The sequence below is a fragment of the Rhinopithecus roxellana genome, chromosome 15 (assembly GCF_007565055.1).
Source record: "Rhinopithecus roxellana isolate Shanxi Qingling chromosome 15, ASM756505v1, whole genome shotgun sequence".
NCBI lineage: Eukaryota > Metazoa > Chordata > Mammalia > Primates > Cercopithecidae > Rhinopithecus > Rhinopithecus roxellana.
This window is the reverse complement of record NC_044563.1, coordinates 99,936,456-99,956,305: the sequence shown is the minus strand read 5'-3', so window position 1 is coordinate 99,956,305 and position 19,850 is coordinate 99,936,456. Positions and strand designations below refer to the sequence as shown.

Genomic DNA, 19,850 nt, shown 5'->3' with positions numbered 1-19,850 from the left:
TGTTTACCTGGCAAAAAGGGACCTAAAGAAACCAGATTAATTGCGTAAGAAAAACATATGGCTCTGTAGATAGCTTATTGTAAAGCTATCTCAATTCAAAAGAGAGGGAAATGCGTCAGGTGATATTTATTGAATCATTTCTTGATGGGAGCAAGCCCCCCAAAATCTGGCCATAAACTGGCCCCAAAACTGGCCATAAAGAAAATCTCAGCAGCACTGTGAAATGTCCATAATAGCCCTAATGCCCAAGCTGGAAGGTTGTGGGTTTAAGGGAATGAGGGCAAGGAACACCTGGCCCGCCCAGGGCAGAAAACCGCTTAAAGGCATTCTTAAATTACAAACTACAGCATGAGCGATTTATGCCTTAAGGGCATAAATGTTCCCGCTACAGTTAACTAGCCCAACCTATTCTTTTAATCGGCCCATCCCTTCGTTTCCCATAAGGGATACTTTTAGTTAATTTAATATTTACAGAAACAATGCTAATGACTGGTTTGCTGTTAATAAATATGTGGGTAAATCTCCGTTTGGGGTTCTCCGCCGTGAAGGCTGTGAGACCCCTGATTTCCCACTTCACACCTCTATATTTCTGTGTGTGTGTGTCTATAATTCCTCTAGCGCTGCTGGGTTAGGGTCTCCCCAGCAGAGTTGGTCTCGGCAATTTCCCAAGGAGAAAAGATTTAAGTTTGACTTTGAAGAACGAGGAAGAGATAAAAGGAAGAGTTTGAGTGACGTGATACAGTCAGGAAAAGAGACGTTATGATTAGGTAGGACAAAAGGTTTGTGACTAAAGGTTTTGTTTGGAGGAGACAGAAATGAGAGTTAAGGCAGAAAAAAATAGAATGAATGTAGATTTCATCGTATAGGCAATACAAAAATTTGAGAAGGAGGCTGACAAGAAACAAGCAACATTCAAGATTAACATGAGGACAGTGCAGAATACATTAAGTGGTGGCCTGGGTACGTGTGAATATAAAAAGATCTCTTATCTGATAATGGTGAAGGAGCTGGTGCACCCCAGCAAGAAAGAGAAGCTGAATGATGTGAGTGTGAGAAGCAAGGAAAAAAACACAAATAAATTTGATACAAAAAAAACTACTACTAGGTTGGGCATGGTGGTTCATGTCTATAATCCCAGCGATTTGGGAGGCCGAGGTGGGAGGATCACTTGAGGTCAGGAGTTTGAGACCAGACTGGCCAACATAGTGAAATCCTGCACTAAAACTACAAAACTTAGCTGGGCATGGTGGTACACACCTGTAGTCCCAGCTACTCGAGAGGCTGAGGCATGAGAATTGCTTGGACCCGAGAGGTAGAGGTTGCAATGAGCCAAGATCACACCTCTGCACTCCAGCCTGGGCAACAGAGTGGAACTTGTTCTCAAAAATAAATAAATAAATAAATAAATAATGCTAGTGAAAGAGATCAAATGAAAAAAACTAAAAGGCAGAAATGAAGTCCACAGGCAAGCAGCCCGGGCGGCACCCTGACAGCCTGGGCGGCGCCCTCAGCCTAGTTAAAGATCGACCCCGGACCCAACCGATTAGGTTAATTAGGTTATCTATAGACTCCGGACATTGTAAGGACAAACATTGTGAAAGTCTCTGTCCTGCTCTAATTACTGGTATCTGCCACATATCTTAGTCCTGGGCCCAGTACAAACACAATCCTCTATTTTGTCCCAACTTCCTGAGCCCAACACAAACACATCCCCCCCCCACACATCTCAGAAACACCACCTAGAGAGCCCCTGATAAGATCATGACCGTTTGTAGTTTTACTAAAAGCGCGGGAACAAATGGAAAACTGTTAATTGTATTAACCAATTACCAGTTGTAATGCTGCAACCAAAAGAATTCCTTTGTACCTCTGTAACCTTACATATCTTGTATGCATCGGGCTATAAAAAGCGGCCACATGCATCATTCAGGGCCCTCTTGTATGTTATAGAACGGAGGGACCAAGTTCGAACTTGCATTAAAGATCCTTGCCGCTTGGCTTTGACTCTGGATTCTGGTGGTCTTCTTCGGGGAACAAATGGACTGGGCATAACACTAGCATTAACAGATAATTGAGAAAATGACAGGTGGGAGCAAATCTGGTAAAAGATGGTGAGGTGCAAGATTTCGCACTTCACTAGGAATTGGTCAATCTAAAGTATTGGTAACCAGCCAGAGGACAGTGCAAAGACAGTCAGGCATGACAAAATCATGCCATGAGAGATGTTCATCTAGATGTTATAAACAATGTGAAAGTAGAAGAGGATTCAGGGACAGAAACTGAAGGATAAGAATAGAGATATAAGAACTATGCCTAAGGACTTCGCTTCATTTAGGAGGTGCCTCAAGAGGAACCTACTGAAAGAGTAGTTAGTGATAGGTGGAAAAACCAAAATCTGAATGTCTAAAGGGAATCTATTTCCTCTTTACTTTTTTCCTAATTATAAATATAAAAATATTTGTTATTGTAAGCTGATTCATTATTTGTTACTATGACAGAGAAATGTGAAGATAATAAGAATTGCAATCCCACTGTTAATATTTTGATGTGACACACACACACTCACACACACACATGCACACACACACACACAAACTTCCTTTAAAACAAGCCTGGTATAATACTGTATATTCTGGTTTACAATCTGCTTTTTTCCTGTTTGTATGACTATTTCTCAATGTCTTTAAATGATTCTCCAAATAAAATTTTCAACATATCACACTCCATTTTTGGTCAAACTACATTTGTATATTTACCCCAATCATTCTTTGTGCCATTTCAAATATTTCTAAATTTCTGGACTTACGAATAATTCTTGTATCAATATTTAAACAATATCTACACAATTTTTATGCTTAGCTCTGATAATTTCTTTGGGGTAAATTCTTACCAAGAAAAATCGTCTCAACTACCTAGCATGTTTCAGGTTTGTTGAAACACAATGTCAAATTTACCGTAAGAATGAGACCAAAAGTGTGCCCAGTTTCCTACACCTTCACTAACAATAGATATTATCCTTATCAAATTGAAAATGACATGTTGTTATTTGCATTTTCAAATACATGTGGCACTCAAGCTAACCATATTTATTATAACTTATATTTCCTCCTTAGTCAAAGCCTGTTTGCGTCCTTAGCCCATTTTTTCCATTGAAGTGTTTACCTTTCTGACACTGATTGGCAAACTCTTCTTGTATATAAGAGATGATAACCCCATATCATATGTTGTTTACATTCCCTAATGGTTTGACATTTAATTTGGTTTAATGTCTTTTGAAACAGAGTACTTATTTTTATGCATTCAGGTCTTTCTACATTTCCTTTATGATACCTTCCTTTTATGCTTAGAAAAGAATTATTTATTTACATAACAAATATTACTTCTTTTCATTCACTATAAAGCCTATAATCTTGAAAAGTTTGCTTCTGATTCTCCAATTATTTAATCCAATGGCCTAATTGATGGTCTTGGGATTTTGTTAATAAAAGATGACCCTTCAATTCAGTCCTGGAAACGGGCAGCCACTTACTTTTCATCAACAAAATGATTAAGGAGTCAGCTGTGCAGGTAGGAAGGCACAGAGGGCCTTTATGAGAACAAGTTAATAAGCTTGGGGCTGACAGAAGGATCAGAGCTGTTCTAGAAAGGAGCAGATGACTTTTAATACCATGTCACAGAATTAAATATGTTTATGGCAGCATCTCCCTACAACAGGTTTGATTCCTAGAGGGGCGGGGGTGGGGGGGACCCAAGCTACATTTTGCCTTGTCTACATTATATACCCCTGAGAAGCTACCTTAACACAATGTGTTAGTTGTGTTGTATTCTAGGATGTATCTCCTGGAAAAGAACTGTCTGTGTACTTGTGGAGTGAGGTGGGGAGGAGGATGTTACTATGCTATTATCTTTTTCAGCCTCCACTTAAATATGAAACCAGAATGTATTTTCTGTTTTACCATAGCCTAAGCTGTTAGAGCAAGGCAAGTAATAAATATTGAGCTAAGTTGTCAGGGAAAATTGGGATATATTCTCTAGAGCACTTTAAAATCAGGATAATGTTATCATTTCCTTAAGATGGTTTAAGCAGTATCTTCAAATAATGATTTCTCATATTTATCAGGAACCTAAAGTTCTTTAGAGTCTCTAAAGACCACGCTTAATTTTCCCTTAGTCAATTTGTAAAAAGGTGCCTGGCCATAGCCCTGGGCATGGTAGATGATGATGTACTGATGATAATTAGATGAGTGTCTCTCTACATGACTACATCCACATTCATACCATAACCCCCTTCTCTCTTAGGTTTATTCTAGTGCAAGGTATTAAGACATTTGGTCTTAACATGATCATTTAAGACATTTGGTACATGTAAACACAGTATTAAATTACAGCAAGCAGTACCAAATACAGTAAGATTAAATATGTCCAAGAAATTTAAAATAGAAATCTAGTTTTTCTTAATGGCAGATTGTCTTCCATCAGTTTAGTATCAAAATCTTTCTACAAGCACACAATTATATATTAAATTATACTATTTTTAATAGTATGTGTTAATAACAGAAAGCATACTGATGAAGTCATATATTAATATTAAGCAAAACAAAACTTCCGAATGTTGAATATCTTTAAATAAAGAAATTTGATACTGTCGATGAGAACATATGCCTGTTGAAAAAAAGGGAATCAGATGCCAAAATCACACTCCTATTTCTTTTTGAGGCTGTAGCAACTTTGTGGTACTCTGAGTTGTCAAGCATGCCTTCTGGTTGAACTCAGAGGTAGGAGAAATAAGAAAAGGAATAAAGAGAGCTGAAGAACAGGTTGAACTTGAAAAGCAGTTCGGGAAGGGAGGAGGTTTTCCTAGCAGAAGGATCAGGAAAGAGGCTCTGGACTACAACATCTGTAAGTGAAGAGAGAGGAGGAAGAGACTAAAGAACACTGCATGTGGTTCCTGATCACTTTTTAGGCAACAGTGGTGAGCTGCGGGTGAGCTAGCCAACAACACCCTACTCATGGTGTTCACTTCAGTGTACACCAGGAGACAGAGGAGAGATGATGGCTGCTTCACATTCTTTTGTTTTTGTTCTCAAGGTAACAATGGCAAGGGAGTCTGGTTATTTATTTATTTATTTATTTATTTATTTATTGGACATACTTTGACACTGAAATTGGAACTACATTATTCCTTAGTAAAAGAACTAGCCTTTATTTTATGAATTATAGTTAAAACACTACCAATGGGAAGAATGAAATATATTTCGGACAGAGGGAAGAAACAAACTGCTTAGATGTGTAGATGTGAGCAAAATATTTATTCATTTGTTCTTAAGGAAAATTGATATAAAATCATTGAGATTTAAAAACATGTAGCAGCTGGGCACAGTGGTTCATGCCTATGATCCCAGCATTTTGGGAGGCCGAGGCAGGCAGATCACTTGAGGTCAGGAGTTCAAGACCAGCCTGACCAACATGGTGAAACCCTGTCTCTATTAAAAACACAAAAATTAGCTGGGCATTATGGCATGTGCCTGTAATCTCAGCTACTCAGGAGGCTGCAGCACAAGAACTGCTTGAACCCGGGTGGCAGAGGTTGCAGTGAGTTGACAGCACGCCACTGCACTTCAGCCTGGGCGACACAGCCAAACTCCATCTCAAAAATAAAATAAATAACATAACATAACATAACATAACATAACATAACATAGAATAAAATAAAATAAAATAAAACGAAACATGTAGCTGTGTATCTATCTTTCTCCCAATGCTGAAGCAAAGCTTTAAAATCAATGTCACAGGTATTTTAAATTTAATATGAAGGCCATAACATGAATTTAATAGGCCCTGTCCCTTTAAAAATGCTCAAAAAGAAGGAAAAGGAAAAGATCTTGTTTCAACCTTTCTCATTGTTGAAAGAGATATTAATCCTTCACTTGGAACAGTTACAATGTGTTTAAAGTATCGTCCATAGTAAGTTCTCAATTAATTTAGCTATTGCTATCATAATTATTTTATTAAATAGTAGCAGACTTTGAGATAATTTTACCTTCGGAAATTTTGACTTTATATGACTTAATGCCTTTTCCATTATTTCAGTTGGAAAAGCTTACCTCTTGTAAATGAGACTCCTTTTTCTTTGCAGACAAATTTAAATGCTTTTCAAGGATAGAATAATATTTTTCACTTTCTTTGTCAAACTTCTTCTTTCCATCCTAAAAGAGAGCAATAACAACAAAAAACATTTAATTCAGAGCATCCAGAAAACACTGATTTTCACCATTCCCATCAAAGTCCCACGTAATGATTTCATAAAAATAGTCCCAACTATGTGTAAAATCTTAATTTAGTAAAAATAGGAAGATGGAAGTGAAACAAGCCATTTCAGTATGTACTCTGCTCTCAACAAAGCTTTCCATCTTGCAGTGAGAAATACATGTATAAACAAAAAAGGCAAGTCACATCTCCTTTGGAGCAAATGGAACTGTAGTATGGGTAGGGGCCAGGCTGGCTACAGCGAGTCCCACCAAGAGCGCTATAATTGACTCTTAACAATATATTCTGATCCAGTAGGTCTGAGATGTGACCAAGAGAAAAATGTCTTTCTTAGGCTTTTTGTTGATTCAGATGAGTCAATATATAATGTCTGGAGAACCAGTCACATGGAATCTTTTCACAGAATCATATTATTTCTCAGCCACAGAAGACACCTGAAATATCAAATGACTCATTCTTGACATGGAGAAAAAGATTTTTAAATGCTGGTAGTTTCAAATAATTAAATAAGAAAATTCAAAGTCAAATAAATTGAAAGGGTTAACAACCTCTGTACCATAAACTCTGAACATAACTCTAATAGGTGACCTTTGTTCCTGATATGTTGGAGTTTTGGGGAGCAACTGGGAGGGGGAATAGCGAGAAGGGAGTAACTTTACCTTTTATCCTATGGCATGCTTCCACAGAAATGCAAATTGAATGAAACATTGAAGGGAAGAGGACATACCTAGGCATATAATCTTCTACAACTATAAATACTGTATCCACCGGATATGTCTTTTCCATTTATAAGTCCATATGAAACGAATACTAAGTAACTACAATCATAAATTTCATTGGCCAAAGATGTACTATTCCTTTCTTTTATTTCAGTGTCTCTGAAACTGCGACCTCTGGATCACCTAAATTAGGTGTTTATAAGCATGTTCAGAATGCAGATTCCTATTTTTCTCCTTCCAGAGATTCTGGAACTGATTTTGTTTTAAAACAAGTTCATTATGTGTTTGTAACACATAATGCTTTGCTTCATTACTTGCATAAATACCTAGAAGAGGTTACTTAAAAACAATCAATGAATAGATTGGGTGGATAGAGGAAGGGAAAAGAGGAGAGAGGGAAGTATTAGATTGGTGCAGAAGTAATTGCAGTTTTTGTCAAGTGTAGAAGTAATTAAGGTTTTTGAACCTAACTGAACCTAATTAAAGAGAAGGAAAATCTTCCAGCTTAAGGGATTTTCCTGCTATTCTGAGGTTGTCAGATTCAGGTTTATCTATCTAGAAAATGCTATTTTGATCCACTGGCACTCTTAACTTTCTTCTCGGTTATACTTCCAAGCACCCATCATAATCCTTTCCATGTGTGGAATTTTAGAAAGTGAGCTGGTAAAATTGAGCTGAAAAGGAAGAGTAAGTAAGGTTCTGCTTTAAGAGTTCACATCACTTTTAGACCATGTAAGAAGTACTGAGATGTTTGTACATTAAAGTATTACCATCTATAAATGGGGGAAGGGAATAAATCCAACTATTCAAATAATTCTTACTACCTAAGGAGAAAATGTGGTCCTACTAAGATAAACACAAGTAGAAAATGAGTAGGATTCCATCACAAAAGGTGTGTTAAGAAACTCACATTACAAAATATGAAATAGCTGACCCAAAGGAAACGAGAGGCCCAAGGTTCAGGATAGAGAGGCTAGTCCTCTCCACTCACTGTTGGAGCAGATACCCCGGCGAATTTCCCATCTTGTGCTTGGTGGATGTTACTTTTTAATCTGGCACTTCATGCCCACAACTACCCTGCAACATACCTTTCTAAAGTTCTTTCTCACTAGCTCCCTATCCATGATCCTTTTTTTCTTTTCTCTCTCTAGGTCATTCCCTCTGACATAAATGCTCATTTCTTCCAATTTCCACACATTCAAATTATATCTACTTTTAGCATTCAGCTCAAATAAATGCCATTCATAATTCCCTTCTTTCAACTCTCTCCCTTTTGAATGTTCATGTAGTTATATATATATGGGTCTCTAATATGGTTCATGTTCTACTTACAGCAGAGATTTTATGTATACACCCCCATCTACCTTAAAATGGAATACCTAATGAATACTCGATAAATATTTAATAAGTGAAATTCTTCTTCTTATAACAGTGGCCACCACAGATCCTCACAGACATTCTATTAGTTCAACAAAGTGTTATCCATGGTACAAGGGACAAATCTGTACAAACAGTCCTAACTCAAATCCACTAAGTGAGCAACCAGCTGGGTTACAGTATAGTACAGAAAACTGACTCCCTTTCATCTTTAAATAGATGCTTAAAATTTCTCACTTTTCACAGAAGAGGAAGAAACTGGTTTCAGGAAGAGAGTGCACAGCTGTGGTGACGACACTTGTATCTTTGTTTTCAGTTTGTGTAGGGTGACATTTTTGGAAATGTTAATTTGGGGCCAATACATCAGCATTTCTGGCAATACAAAAATCATTCTGAGAACCACTTCCTGGACTCTTATTCAAACCCTGCCCCTTCACACCACGAGGCCAGAAAAAAAAGATCTCTAAGGTTCCAAAAGCACATTCAGTTTAAGCATAAAATTAAAGAGCTGTGATAAAAGACTAGGCCACATGAAGGACAGCTATAATCTAGGGAAGCATGCTCTAGAAAACAAAAAGCACTTTACCTTGCAACTCACGTCTCCTCCAAAAGCCATGATTTACTGCTCATGTAAGCCAAGTCTTATTTGGACTTAGTAATGTAACCCCATATAGCTACCTCTTGTCTCTTGTGTTACTTGTTGTGGACATCAAACTAAGAATTTTTTTTTTTTTTTTTTTTTTTTTTGAGACGGAGTCTCGCTTTGTCACCCAGGCTGGAGTGCAGTGGCCGGATCTCAGCTCACTGCAAGCTCTGCCTCCCGGGTTTACGCCATTCTCCCGCCTCAGCCTCCCGAGTAGCTGGGACTACAGGCGCCCGCCACCTCGCCCGGCTAGTTTTTTGTATTTTTTTTTAGTAGAGACGGGGTTTCACTGTGTTAGCCAGGATGGTCTCGATCTCCTGACCTCGTGATCCGCCCGTCTCGGCCTCCCAAAGTGCTGGGATTACAGGCTTGAGCCACCGCGCCTGGCCCACACTAAGAATTTTCTCTGAGATCAGTGCTGCTAAAGGAAGGGGAAAAAAACTCATGAATTGTTCCTAAATGCTGTTCATGATCACTGTTTTCTTATTGATATGGCATTATTAAAAAAATAGAGACTTCATACTGTAATGGGACGTTTTCTGTCAATCCACAGTAAGTGCATTTAAATTAAGTAATCATTTAAAATAAAGCCACAATAAAATAATAATCTTGATGGAAAAAAAGATGAAGAGTGAGGTAGAACTGGGTGTTCTAGAAGATAAATGATAAATGATAAAAGATAAAAGAAAAAAGATAAAAGATAAAAGATAAAGCGTAGTACTGTTTTAGTATCTACTGGTTGCTGCCATTACTTACTATATGTCTATGCAGATAAAGATGGCGAGACAGAGAAAGGAGACACAGAGACAGAGGGCAACTACTGACTAAATAAAATATATCCTCAAAAATGGTGAATTAGTTCTCAGACCCAATTCTAGCTGGTGAAAAGTAAGCTACATTTGGGGCTGCAATCAGCTGGCTTTCTAATCTACACTGCATTTATTTTGGGCATAGTGCTCACATTATTACTTACTAACCATGGTCAGGCCACATGTACATTTTATACACTCAAATGAGGAATGGAAGGAAACTACTGTAGCACAAACTCCAAGAGTCAACTTTACTCTTAAAATTGTGGTTTGTATTAATTTTAAAAATGTCAAATATTTATAAGACTTTAGGCATATCACAAAGATAAAAATATATTAATACACCCTCTTATAACCAACTGATCTTTGAAAAAGCTGACAAAAATACATAATGGGGAAAGGACACCCTATTCAATAAATGATGCTGGAAAATTGGACAGCCATATGCAGAAGGGTGAAACTGGACCCCAATCTCTTCTCTCACCATATACAAAAATTAACTCAAGATGGTTTAAATACTTCAAGGTAAGATCTGAAACTATAAAAATCCTAGAAGGCTGGGTGCCGGTGGCTTACGCCTGTAATCCCAGCACTTTGGGAGGCCAAGGCTGGTGAATCACCTGAGGTCAGGACTTCAAGATCAGCCTGGCCAACATGATGAAACCCCATCTCTACTAAAAATACAAACATTAACTGGGCATGGTGACGGGTACTTGTAATCCCAGCTATTTGGGAGGATGAGGCAGGAGAATGGCTTGAACCCTGGAGGCGGAGGTTGCAGTGAGCCAAGATCACACCACTGCACTCCAGCCTGGGCAGTAAGAGTGAAACTCTGAAATTCCGTCAAAAAAAAAAAAAAAAAAATCCTAGAAAAAAAAACTAGGAAAAACTCTAGCTTATGGAAAGAACTTATGACTAAAACCTCAAAAGCAAATGCAACAAAAACAAAACAAGACAAATAGAACTTAATTAAACTAAAAAGTTCTGAACAGCAAAAGAAATAATCAACAAGTAAAGAGACGACCTACAGAACGCGAGAAAGAATTTGCAAACAATCCATCCAACAAAGGGCTAATATCCATAACCTACAAGAAATTCAATCAACTCCACAAGAAAAAGACAAATAACCCTATTAAAAACTAGGCAGAGGACATGAATAGACATTTCTCAAAAGAAGACACACAAGCAGCTAACATATGAAAAAATGCTCAATGTCACTAATCGTCAGAGAGATGCAAATTAAAACCACAATGAGATACCATCTCACATCAGTCTGAATGGTTGGTCAGAAAACCACAGATGCTGGCGAGGCCGCAGAGAAAAGGGAATGATTATACACTGTTGGTGGAAATATAAATTATTTCTATGGAAAACAGTATGGAGGTTTTGCAAAGAACTAAGAATAGAGCTACCATTTTACCTAGCAATCTCAGTATTGGGTGGGGCTGCCCAAAGGGAAAGAAATCATTAGATCAAACAGTTACCTACACTCATATTACAGCAGCATTCACAATAGCAAACTCATGGAATCAACCTAAATGCCCATCGATGGATAATTGGCTTTTTAACATGTGATATATATACACCATGGAATACTGAAACTACTCAGACATAAAGAAGAATGAAACATGTCTCTTGCAGCAACATGGATGGAAATGGGGGCCATTATCCTAAGAAAAATGACTCAGCAACAGCCAAAAACTGTATGTTCTAACTTATAAATGAAATTTTAAAAATGGGTACACATGAATATACAGAGTGGGATAATAGACACTGGAGACTCCAAACAGTGGGAGGTGGGTGAAGGATGAAATATTACCTGTTGGGTACAGTGAACACTATTCAGGCGATGGGTACACTAAAAGCCCGGAATACACACTATTGTTTTAAAAGATGCCGATCCAATGTCTTCCACTGACCACAAGCAAGTACCAAAGATGAAGAACAGACTTTACCATACTTAATCATAAGTAGACATAAATTATGAAAATGTTATCTAACCACATTTTTCTATAAAAGACTACTAGAAAGCTTTTTTTAAATACTTTAATTAGCAACCTTCATTTTAATGTTACTATAAGTTTTAAAAAATAAGTGAATATTTCTACATTTCTTTGCAGTAAAAGAAAATATCATTAATATTGATTCATGATATTTTCAAGTCTCAATATTATTAATTGCCACATAGGATATTGTGAAATTTCCCAAGCAACTATTTGTTATCATGTTAGTACAGCCATTATCTCAATAAGCACTATTTTGAGAAATCCTTCAACTTAAGTAATAATAAAAACCAATAGCTGTTTGTATTCCAAAAACATGAGGAATTCTGATAAATTATCATGGTGCTAGGCCCTGAAAATACATAAGAGGATTAGAGGTAGCTCCAACTACCACCCCTAATTAGACTTCTTCTTCCTCTGATGGTGGGATGTACTCCTTGCCTAGAGTGGCAGCCCACAGCAGCATCACCACCTCTGACTCCCAAAAGGGCCAGTTGCTAGCACAATCCACCCCATGTTATCTAGGCATTACCCGGGGCCCGAGGGATCTTGGCATCCAGAAGCTCAATTTGGTGAGAATATTGGTGTGGCTTGCACAGCAATGTCTCTCCTCTGGGTGATTCCACCCAACAACTCTTAATCTCTCCAACCCATTTTCCACCAACTCCCCCACCCACAATCTGCTGAAATCCAGACATCCCCATATGGCTTCTTTCCAGAGGGTTGTACCATTATAATTCACCATATCTCTTGCTTTCCCAGTTACATCATTGCCACCACCACCAGGTGATCAAACTCTTAGGAACCAAAGGATTCACATTTGCGTTTACAAGGAACTCCTACAAACTGGACAGAAAGAAGCAAGCAGATAATGCATGTCAAGGATATGAAGGGATAATACACAAAAGAGGAAACCCAAAGTGTAACACACATATGAAGAGTTGTTCAAACTCATTCATTATTGGAGACAAGCAAATTAAATCCATGAGATATTACATTTTATCAATTGGATGCTATATGAGTTAGAAAGTTGAATGATGCCATGTGCTGAGAGCATGTGGAGACACAGGAACCCTTAAGTACTACTGATGGGATTGTAGAGGGGTGAAGCCCTTTTACAGGGAAACATTGCACTACTAAGGGACATGTATGTGTGTCCTAAGAACCAACTTCTGGGTGTATCTCTCAATGAGATGCTAACAGAAATGTCCATAGCAAACATGAATGAGGATGTTCATTAAGGTGTTATCTGTGGGAACAGAAAAGGAGCTGGGGTATTTGTTAGAGGGTACATAAAATGTGTTAGATGTGTACCATGGAGTGCTACATGGAAGTTAGAGAGAAATATTAAATATTGATGGATCTCAAAACACAGTTCTGGGTAGAAAAATTTAAAACAAATAGATATATCAAACAACATAATTTCTAAAAATTAAATGTAAATAGGGAAGAGGGCTATTAAAATCAGAAAATAGAGTTTAAAACATGAAGAATATCAGAAACCCATCTGATTAATAGAACTGCTGAATGAGAGATGAGAATTGCCAAAAAAAAATTTTCAGGAAAATTTCCAGAATGAATTTTTTTTAAAGTTTCCATATTAAAATGACCCAATATGTACACTGTGCAATGAATGAGAAAATAAACAAAAGGCGTATCACCATAAAAGATTTAAAAAACATCAATAAAATGAAAACCTAAAAGCAACCCATACGAAAATGGAGCTTACATAAAAATCATCTGAAATCAGAACAATAATGGATCTTCAACAGCATAAAAGAAGCATTAAATCAAAATCCATAGCCTTCAAATTTCTGAGGACTAATTCATTCAAACCTAGCTTTCTATTTCTAGTTAAATTATCATTCCAGGTTGAGGGTAGAATAAAAATATTTACAAATGTGTAAGGCCTCAAAAATTCTACTGCTTCTGTACCATTTCTCAGAAGAAAACTGAGGGGTGTGCTTTGCTCACATGAGGGACTAAATCAAGGAAGTTGGGCACAAGATCTGAAAAAACAAGAGTTTTTTCAGTTTAGAGTCACAGGGAACTCCCAAAATAATGGTAATATGATCTTCCAGAAAATTAGATGGACAAGTAAGGCTTTGAACTTTAAAGCAACCAGCTAAGATGAGAGTTACAGGAGAAATGTCTCTAAACAAACAGAATGGAGAAGGTATTATGTGATATGTTTAAACATATTAAAGCTATCACCCTGGTTAGAGTGTAGTGGCAACATCTTGGCTAACTGCAGCTTCCGCTTCGGAAGTCAAACAATTCCTGTGCTTCAGCCTCCTGAGTAGCTGGGACCACAGGCATGCACCACCATGCCCAGCTAATTTTGGTATCTTTAGTAGAGACAGGGTTTTGCTACGTTGGCCAGGCTGATCTCAAATTCGTGACATCAAGTGAACCACCCACCTCGAACTCCCTAAGTGGTAGGATTACAGGTGTGTGCCACTGCATCTGGCCCAAGATTTGTTTTGTAATTACATCCTTGTACTTGGAAACAGAAAATTAAGCAAAATTTGAAAGTAAGGCAATTATTGACACCAAGAAAAAAAACCTGTGCAAAAAAAGTAATCATAGAATCTGATATGGTTCACCTATGAACCATAATTTACTGTTATGTGAACAACGAGCATTGATCTTTTTAAAAATGTGATCAAATGATATATATTTGGAAGGTAGCAGGAAGGGAAATATGTTTGAAGTAGTAGTGGTTGTGGTACTGTAAGGATGCTAAATATTCATCTTCCATAGGTGGAAGTTAATTATTAAAGACATACACAGTTTTCAACAACCTAATCATATGTGAAGGCATATAAATTATAAATTAAGCCAGCTCTCTGTTCTATCTCTATTCCAAAGTTCCGATACCTGAAGGCAAATACTTGTGAATTTTTAAGCTACTGATTCACATTTATCTTCACTTTTCTAAATAATATATTCACTTTCCTTTTTCAATTTTAGGCATTGTTAAATTCTTCAATAATTGAATTCTGTTTTAAAAATGAGAAGAAAAGGATAAAAAATGGAGATGGGATAGCAAGAGAGGAGGAGAAACACAAAAGGTGAAAAATTGGTGAGAATGAACAAAACTTAGAATGGAGAGAAGAGAAAGTTTCCTAAGGGTATGCTGACACCTGGCTCACAAGTAGATTTTTATTAATTCATTCATTAACTTGACCTTTTAGTAAATACCCATTTTGTGATTGGTACTGATGCTCAGTGCTGACCAAGACCAGGAGAACAATTAACAGTAGTTGTAAAGTACTTTGCATACCAGAACTCCACATACAAATTCTACAAGGTAAGAATAATAAATCCTCATTTTATGAGCATGAAAACATTATCAAGGAAGAGAGAAGTAATCTGACCAAGGTCATAGAGCTTATGACAGGCGCGGCAGATAATCAAAATTAAATTCGTCTAGTTCCCAGTTCCATGTTCCTTGCAAAGTAAAATGCAATCTGAGGAAGCAACAGATTAAAACTACAGCACTTCATTTCCTCAAAAAAAAAAAAAAAAAAGTGGAGAGGTGAGGTGGGAGATGAAGGAGAAAAAGGACAAAGGAAAGAAGAGAGAGAAGAAAGAAAGAAAACTGAACAAAGAAAGAGATTAAGGAAAGAGGGGATGAGAGGCCGGGCACGGTGGCTCATGCCTGTAACCCCAGCATTTTGGGAGGCTGAGGCGAGTGGATCATCTGAGGTCAGGAGTTCGAGACTAGCTTGGTCAACATGGTGAAACCCCGTCTCTACTAAAAATACAAAAATTAGCTGGGTATGGTGGCAGGCACCTGTAATTCCAGCTACTTGGGAGGCTGAGACAGGAAAATCGCTTGAATCTGGGAGGCAGAGGTTGCAGTGAGTAGAGATCACATCACCGTCCTTCAGCCTGGGTGAGAAAGCAAGACTCCATCTCAAAAAACAAACAAACAAACATACCGTGAACCCAGGAGGCGGAGCTTGCAGTGAGCTGAGATCCGGCCACTGCACTCCATTCTGGGCGACAGAGCGAGACTCCGTCTCAAAGAAAAAAAAAAAAAAAGGAGATGAGAGAGGAAAAGTAGGAAGTAGAGGGGGTGTTGGGTATTTGTAATGGTGCTTTAAACCTTGTGAGAGAAAGAGAATGATGTTGAGAGCATATGACAGCATCTGCGATGGTTAATACTAAGTGTCAACTTGATTAGATTGAAGGATACAAAGTATTAATCCTGGGTCTGTCTGTGTAGGTGTTGCCAAAAGAGATGAACATTTGAGTCAGAGGGCAGATCCACCCTTAAACTGGTGGGCACAGTCTAATCAGCTTCCAGTGAATATAAAGCAGGCAGAAAAATGTGAAAAGGAGAGACAAGCCTAGCCTCCCAGCCTACATCTTTCTCCCATGCTGGATGCCTCCAGCCCTCAAACATCGGACTCCAAGTTCTTCAGTTTTGAGACTCAGGCTGACTATCCTTGCTCCTTAGCTTGCAGAGAGCCTATTGTGGGATCTTGTGATCATGTAAGTTAATACTTAATAAACTTCCCTTTACATATACATATATTCTGTACCTCTAAGAGAACCCTGACTAATACAGCATCCAATTGTCAAGCTTCTCTTGTAGCTATGGGAAGACAAGGAAGACTAGAATTAGTAGGCAGACAGTGTGTGGAGTGGCTACAAGCTGATGGCTCTGACATCAAATTAAGAATAAAACTAGGGTTACATAACTCTGCATACCAGACAAGATATTCGGAAAATCACCCTGGGTGAATTTGAAGATTTCCTAATTAAAGTTACTGAAGCTTTTTTCTATGCCAAGCATTTGGATTTCTCTGCTCTTCTAGTATGACAAAGAACTTGGATGAACAAATATGAACTGATAAAATACTAGGCAAAACAAAGACTACTTAGACCACTTATAACAAGTACTGGATCTGACTAAAACTAACAGATGTATTTTTTTTTTCTTATTCCTAAGGTAAAAACAATAGCAATAGAAATTAAACTTTTATATTATATTATGTATAATACTGCTTTAGTTCAAATTTCCAAGAAAACATTGCCTGAGGCAAAGCTTGCCTGCTAAAGCTTGGGGTGTGTGTGTGTGTGCGCGTGCGTGCACGCACGCATCTTGGACAGCAAGACTGAGGAATAGAGATGTGAGACAAGGAGGGAAGGTAAATATAAGTGGTCTCAGCTGAGCTGGCCACAGCAGCATGAGGAGTCAGCCAGCTAGCTATTCTACCTCTGTGGCACATCTCCATCCATACTGTCCAAAACCAACACACCTTGGGGCTGTTCACTGGGTAAGCAAGCAAGAAGCAAGTTTATCTGCCAGTTCCTTCTCATAATTGATCAAAATTCACCGCATGGAACAAGAACTCTCCTGCCTTTCAGTGTCACCTGGCTCCACTAGCAGTCATGGGAGACGCCAGAGCCCAGAGGTGACAGTACAGTACTCCATCCATGGTCTAGACGTGATGGGAGGAGCCAATGTGCCCTGAAGCCTCTGCACCATACATGCTGCGGTTCCCACTGCAGCAGGAGTCTGCACTGGAGCCAGACCTTGAGCATGTGAAAGGGATAAGATGTGATACTCCTAGTTCAGGGTGTTCTACTGAGCAAGACCAAAGAGCCCTGAAGGATATAAACTGGGCTCAATACCAATATAAATAGTCCTAAGATGTATATGAAAGTTAACATCTTTATTGAGTGTGTTATCGCTATGATTTTATGGTAAGAAAAACAAAACATTTTCAAGAGTTTGCAGGCTCATTCACAATCTTATTCTCTTGATCCAATTTTATATATTTTCCTATCAATAAGGATTTCTGGAAGATTATGCTTAAACTGACTCCCATCTTAAAGAGTGGAAAAATGAGGTTCATGGAAATTAATTATAGGCCACTCAGTCAGCAAGAGGATGAAATCTAGACTAAAACACAACACCTTTCTCAAAATCAGCATTAAACAGCACAACTGCTTAGTTTTAACATTTAAAGGAAAAATGACTGCCCCATTCTTCAAAGGGTTAAAGTGTTTTGGTCAACGTTACAGAATTAGCCACATGAGCCAATTCCAGGAACTGCCTTTGACTGAATATCTGCTTATGGAATCCCCTTTTCTGCTAGTTTTATTAAAAAAGAAAAAAGAGGGTCTGTTCCAAGATGGCCAAATAGGAAGAGCTCTGGTCTGCAGCTCCCAGTGGGATCGATGCAGAAGACAGGTGATTTCTGCATTTCCAACAGAGGTACCTGGTTCATCTCATTGGGACTGGTCGGACAGTGGGTGCAGCCCACGGAAAGTGAGTCAAAGCAGGGTGGGGCATCGCCTCACCCGGTAAGTGCAAGGGGTCGGGGGATTTCCCTTTCCTAGCCAAGGGAAGTCATGACAGATTGCATCTGGAAAAATGGGACACTTCTGCCCAAATACTGTGCTTTTCCCAAGGTTTTAGCAACCAGCAGAAAAAGAGATTCTCTACCGTGCCTGGCTCGGAAGGTCCCACACCCATGGAGCCTTGCGCACTGCTAGCATAGCCCTCTGAGATCGAACCGTGGGGTGGCAGCCTGGCTGGGGAAGGGGCATCCACCATTGCTGAGACTTGCGTAGGTAAACAAAGTGGCCGCGAAGCTCGAACCGCAGATCAGCAAGACCTACTGCCTCTACAGATTCCACATCTATGGGCAGGGCATAGCTGAACAAAAGGCAGGAGACAACTTCTGCAGACTTCAATGTCCCTGTCTCACAATGGTGAAGAAAGCTGTGGTTCTCCCAGAGTGGCGTTTGAGCTCTTAGAACAGGCAGGCTGCCTCCCTCAAGTGGGTCTCTGACTCCTGTGTAGCCTAATTGGGAGACAATTAGGCCCAGTAGGGGCCGACAGACACCTCATATAGGCAGGTGCCCCTCTGGGATAAAGCTTCCAGAGGAAGGATCAGGCAGCAATATTTGCTGTTCTGGAATATTTGCTATTCTGCTCCCTCCGCTGGTGATACCTAGACAAAAACAGGGTCTGGAGTGGACCTCCAGCAAACTCCAACAGACCTGCAGCTGAGGGACCTGGCTGTTAGAAGGAAAACTAATGAACGGAAAGGAATAGCATCAACATCAACAAAAAGTACATCTACACCAAAACCCCATGTGTAGGTCACCAACATCAAAGACCAAAGGTAGATAAAACCACAAAGATGGGAAAAACCAGAGCAGAAAAGCTGAAAATACTAAACACCAGACTGCCTCTTCTCCTCCAAAGGATCGTAGTTCCTCAAGAGTAATGGAACAAAGCTGGAAGGAGAATGACTTTGACGAGTAGACAGAAGTAGACTTCAGAAGATCGGTAATAACAAACTTCTCCGAGCTAAAGGAGGATGTTCTAACCCATCACAAGGAAGCTAAAAACTTTGAAAAAGGGTTAGACAAATGGCTAACTAGAATGAACAGCATAGAGAAGACCTTAAATGACCTGATGGAGCTGAAAACCATGGCACAAGAACTTTGTGACGCATACACAAGCTTCAATAGCCAATTCCATCAAGTGGAAGAAAGCGTATCAGTGATTGAAGATCAAATTAATGAAACAAAGAGAGAAGACAAGTTTAGGGAAAAAAGAGTGAAAAGAAACGAACAAAGTCTCCAAGAAATATGGTACTATGTGAAAAGACCAAACCTATGTTTGATTGGCATACTGAAAGTGATGGGGAGAATGGAACCAAGTTGGAAAACGCTCTTCAGGATATTATCCAGGAAAACTTCCACAACCTAGAGAGGCAGGCCAACATTCAAATTCAGGAAATACAGAGAACACTACAAAGATACTCCTCAAGAAGAGCAACCCCAAGACACATAATTGTCAGATTCAACAAGGTTGAAATGAAGGAAAAAATGTTAAGGGCAGCCAGAGAGAAAGGCCGAGTTACCAGCAAAGGAAAGCCCATCAGACTAACAGTGGATTTCTCGGCAGAAACTCTACAAGCCAGAAGAGAGTGGGGGCCAATACTCAACATTCTTAAAGAAAAGAATTTTCAACCCAGTATTTCATATCCAGCCAAAC

The 19,850-nt window shown here is 38.8% G+C and overlaps 1 protein-coding gene across 1 annotated transcript in view; it reads right to left on the bottom strand.

Moving 5' to 3' along the window:
• The window catches only part of ARHGAP42 (Rho GTPase activating protein 42), a 332,212-nt gene that overhangs the window by 88,976 nt on the left and 223,386 nt on the right, over positions 1-19,850 (bottom strand). The window contains exon 5 of the mRNA XM_010358477.2: positions 6,105-6,206. Within this exon, the coding sequence (XP_010356779.1) occupies positions 6,105-6,206 (102 nt within the window). The remainder of the gene's footprint in view (positions 1-6,104; positions 6,207-19,850) is intronic.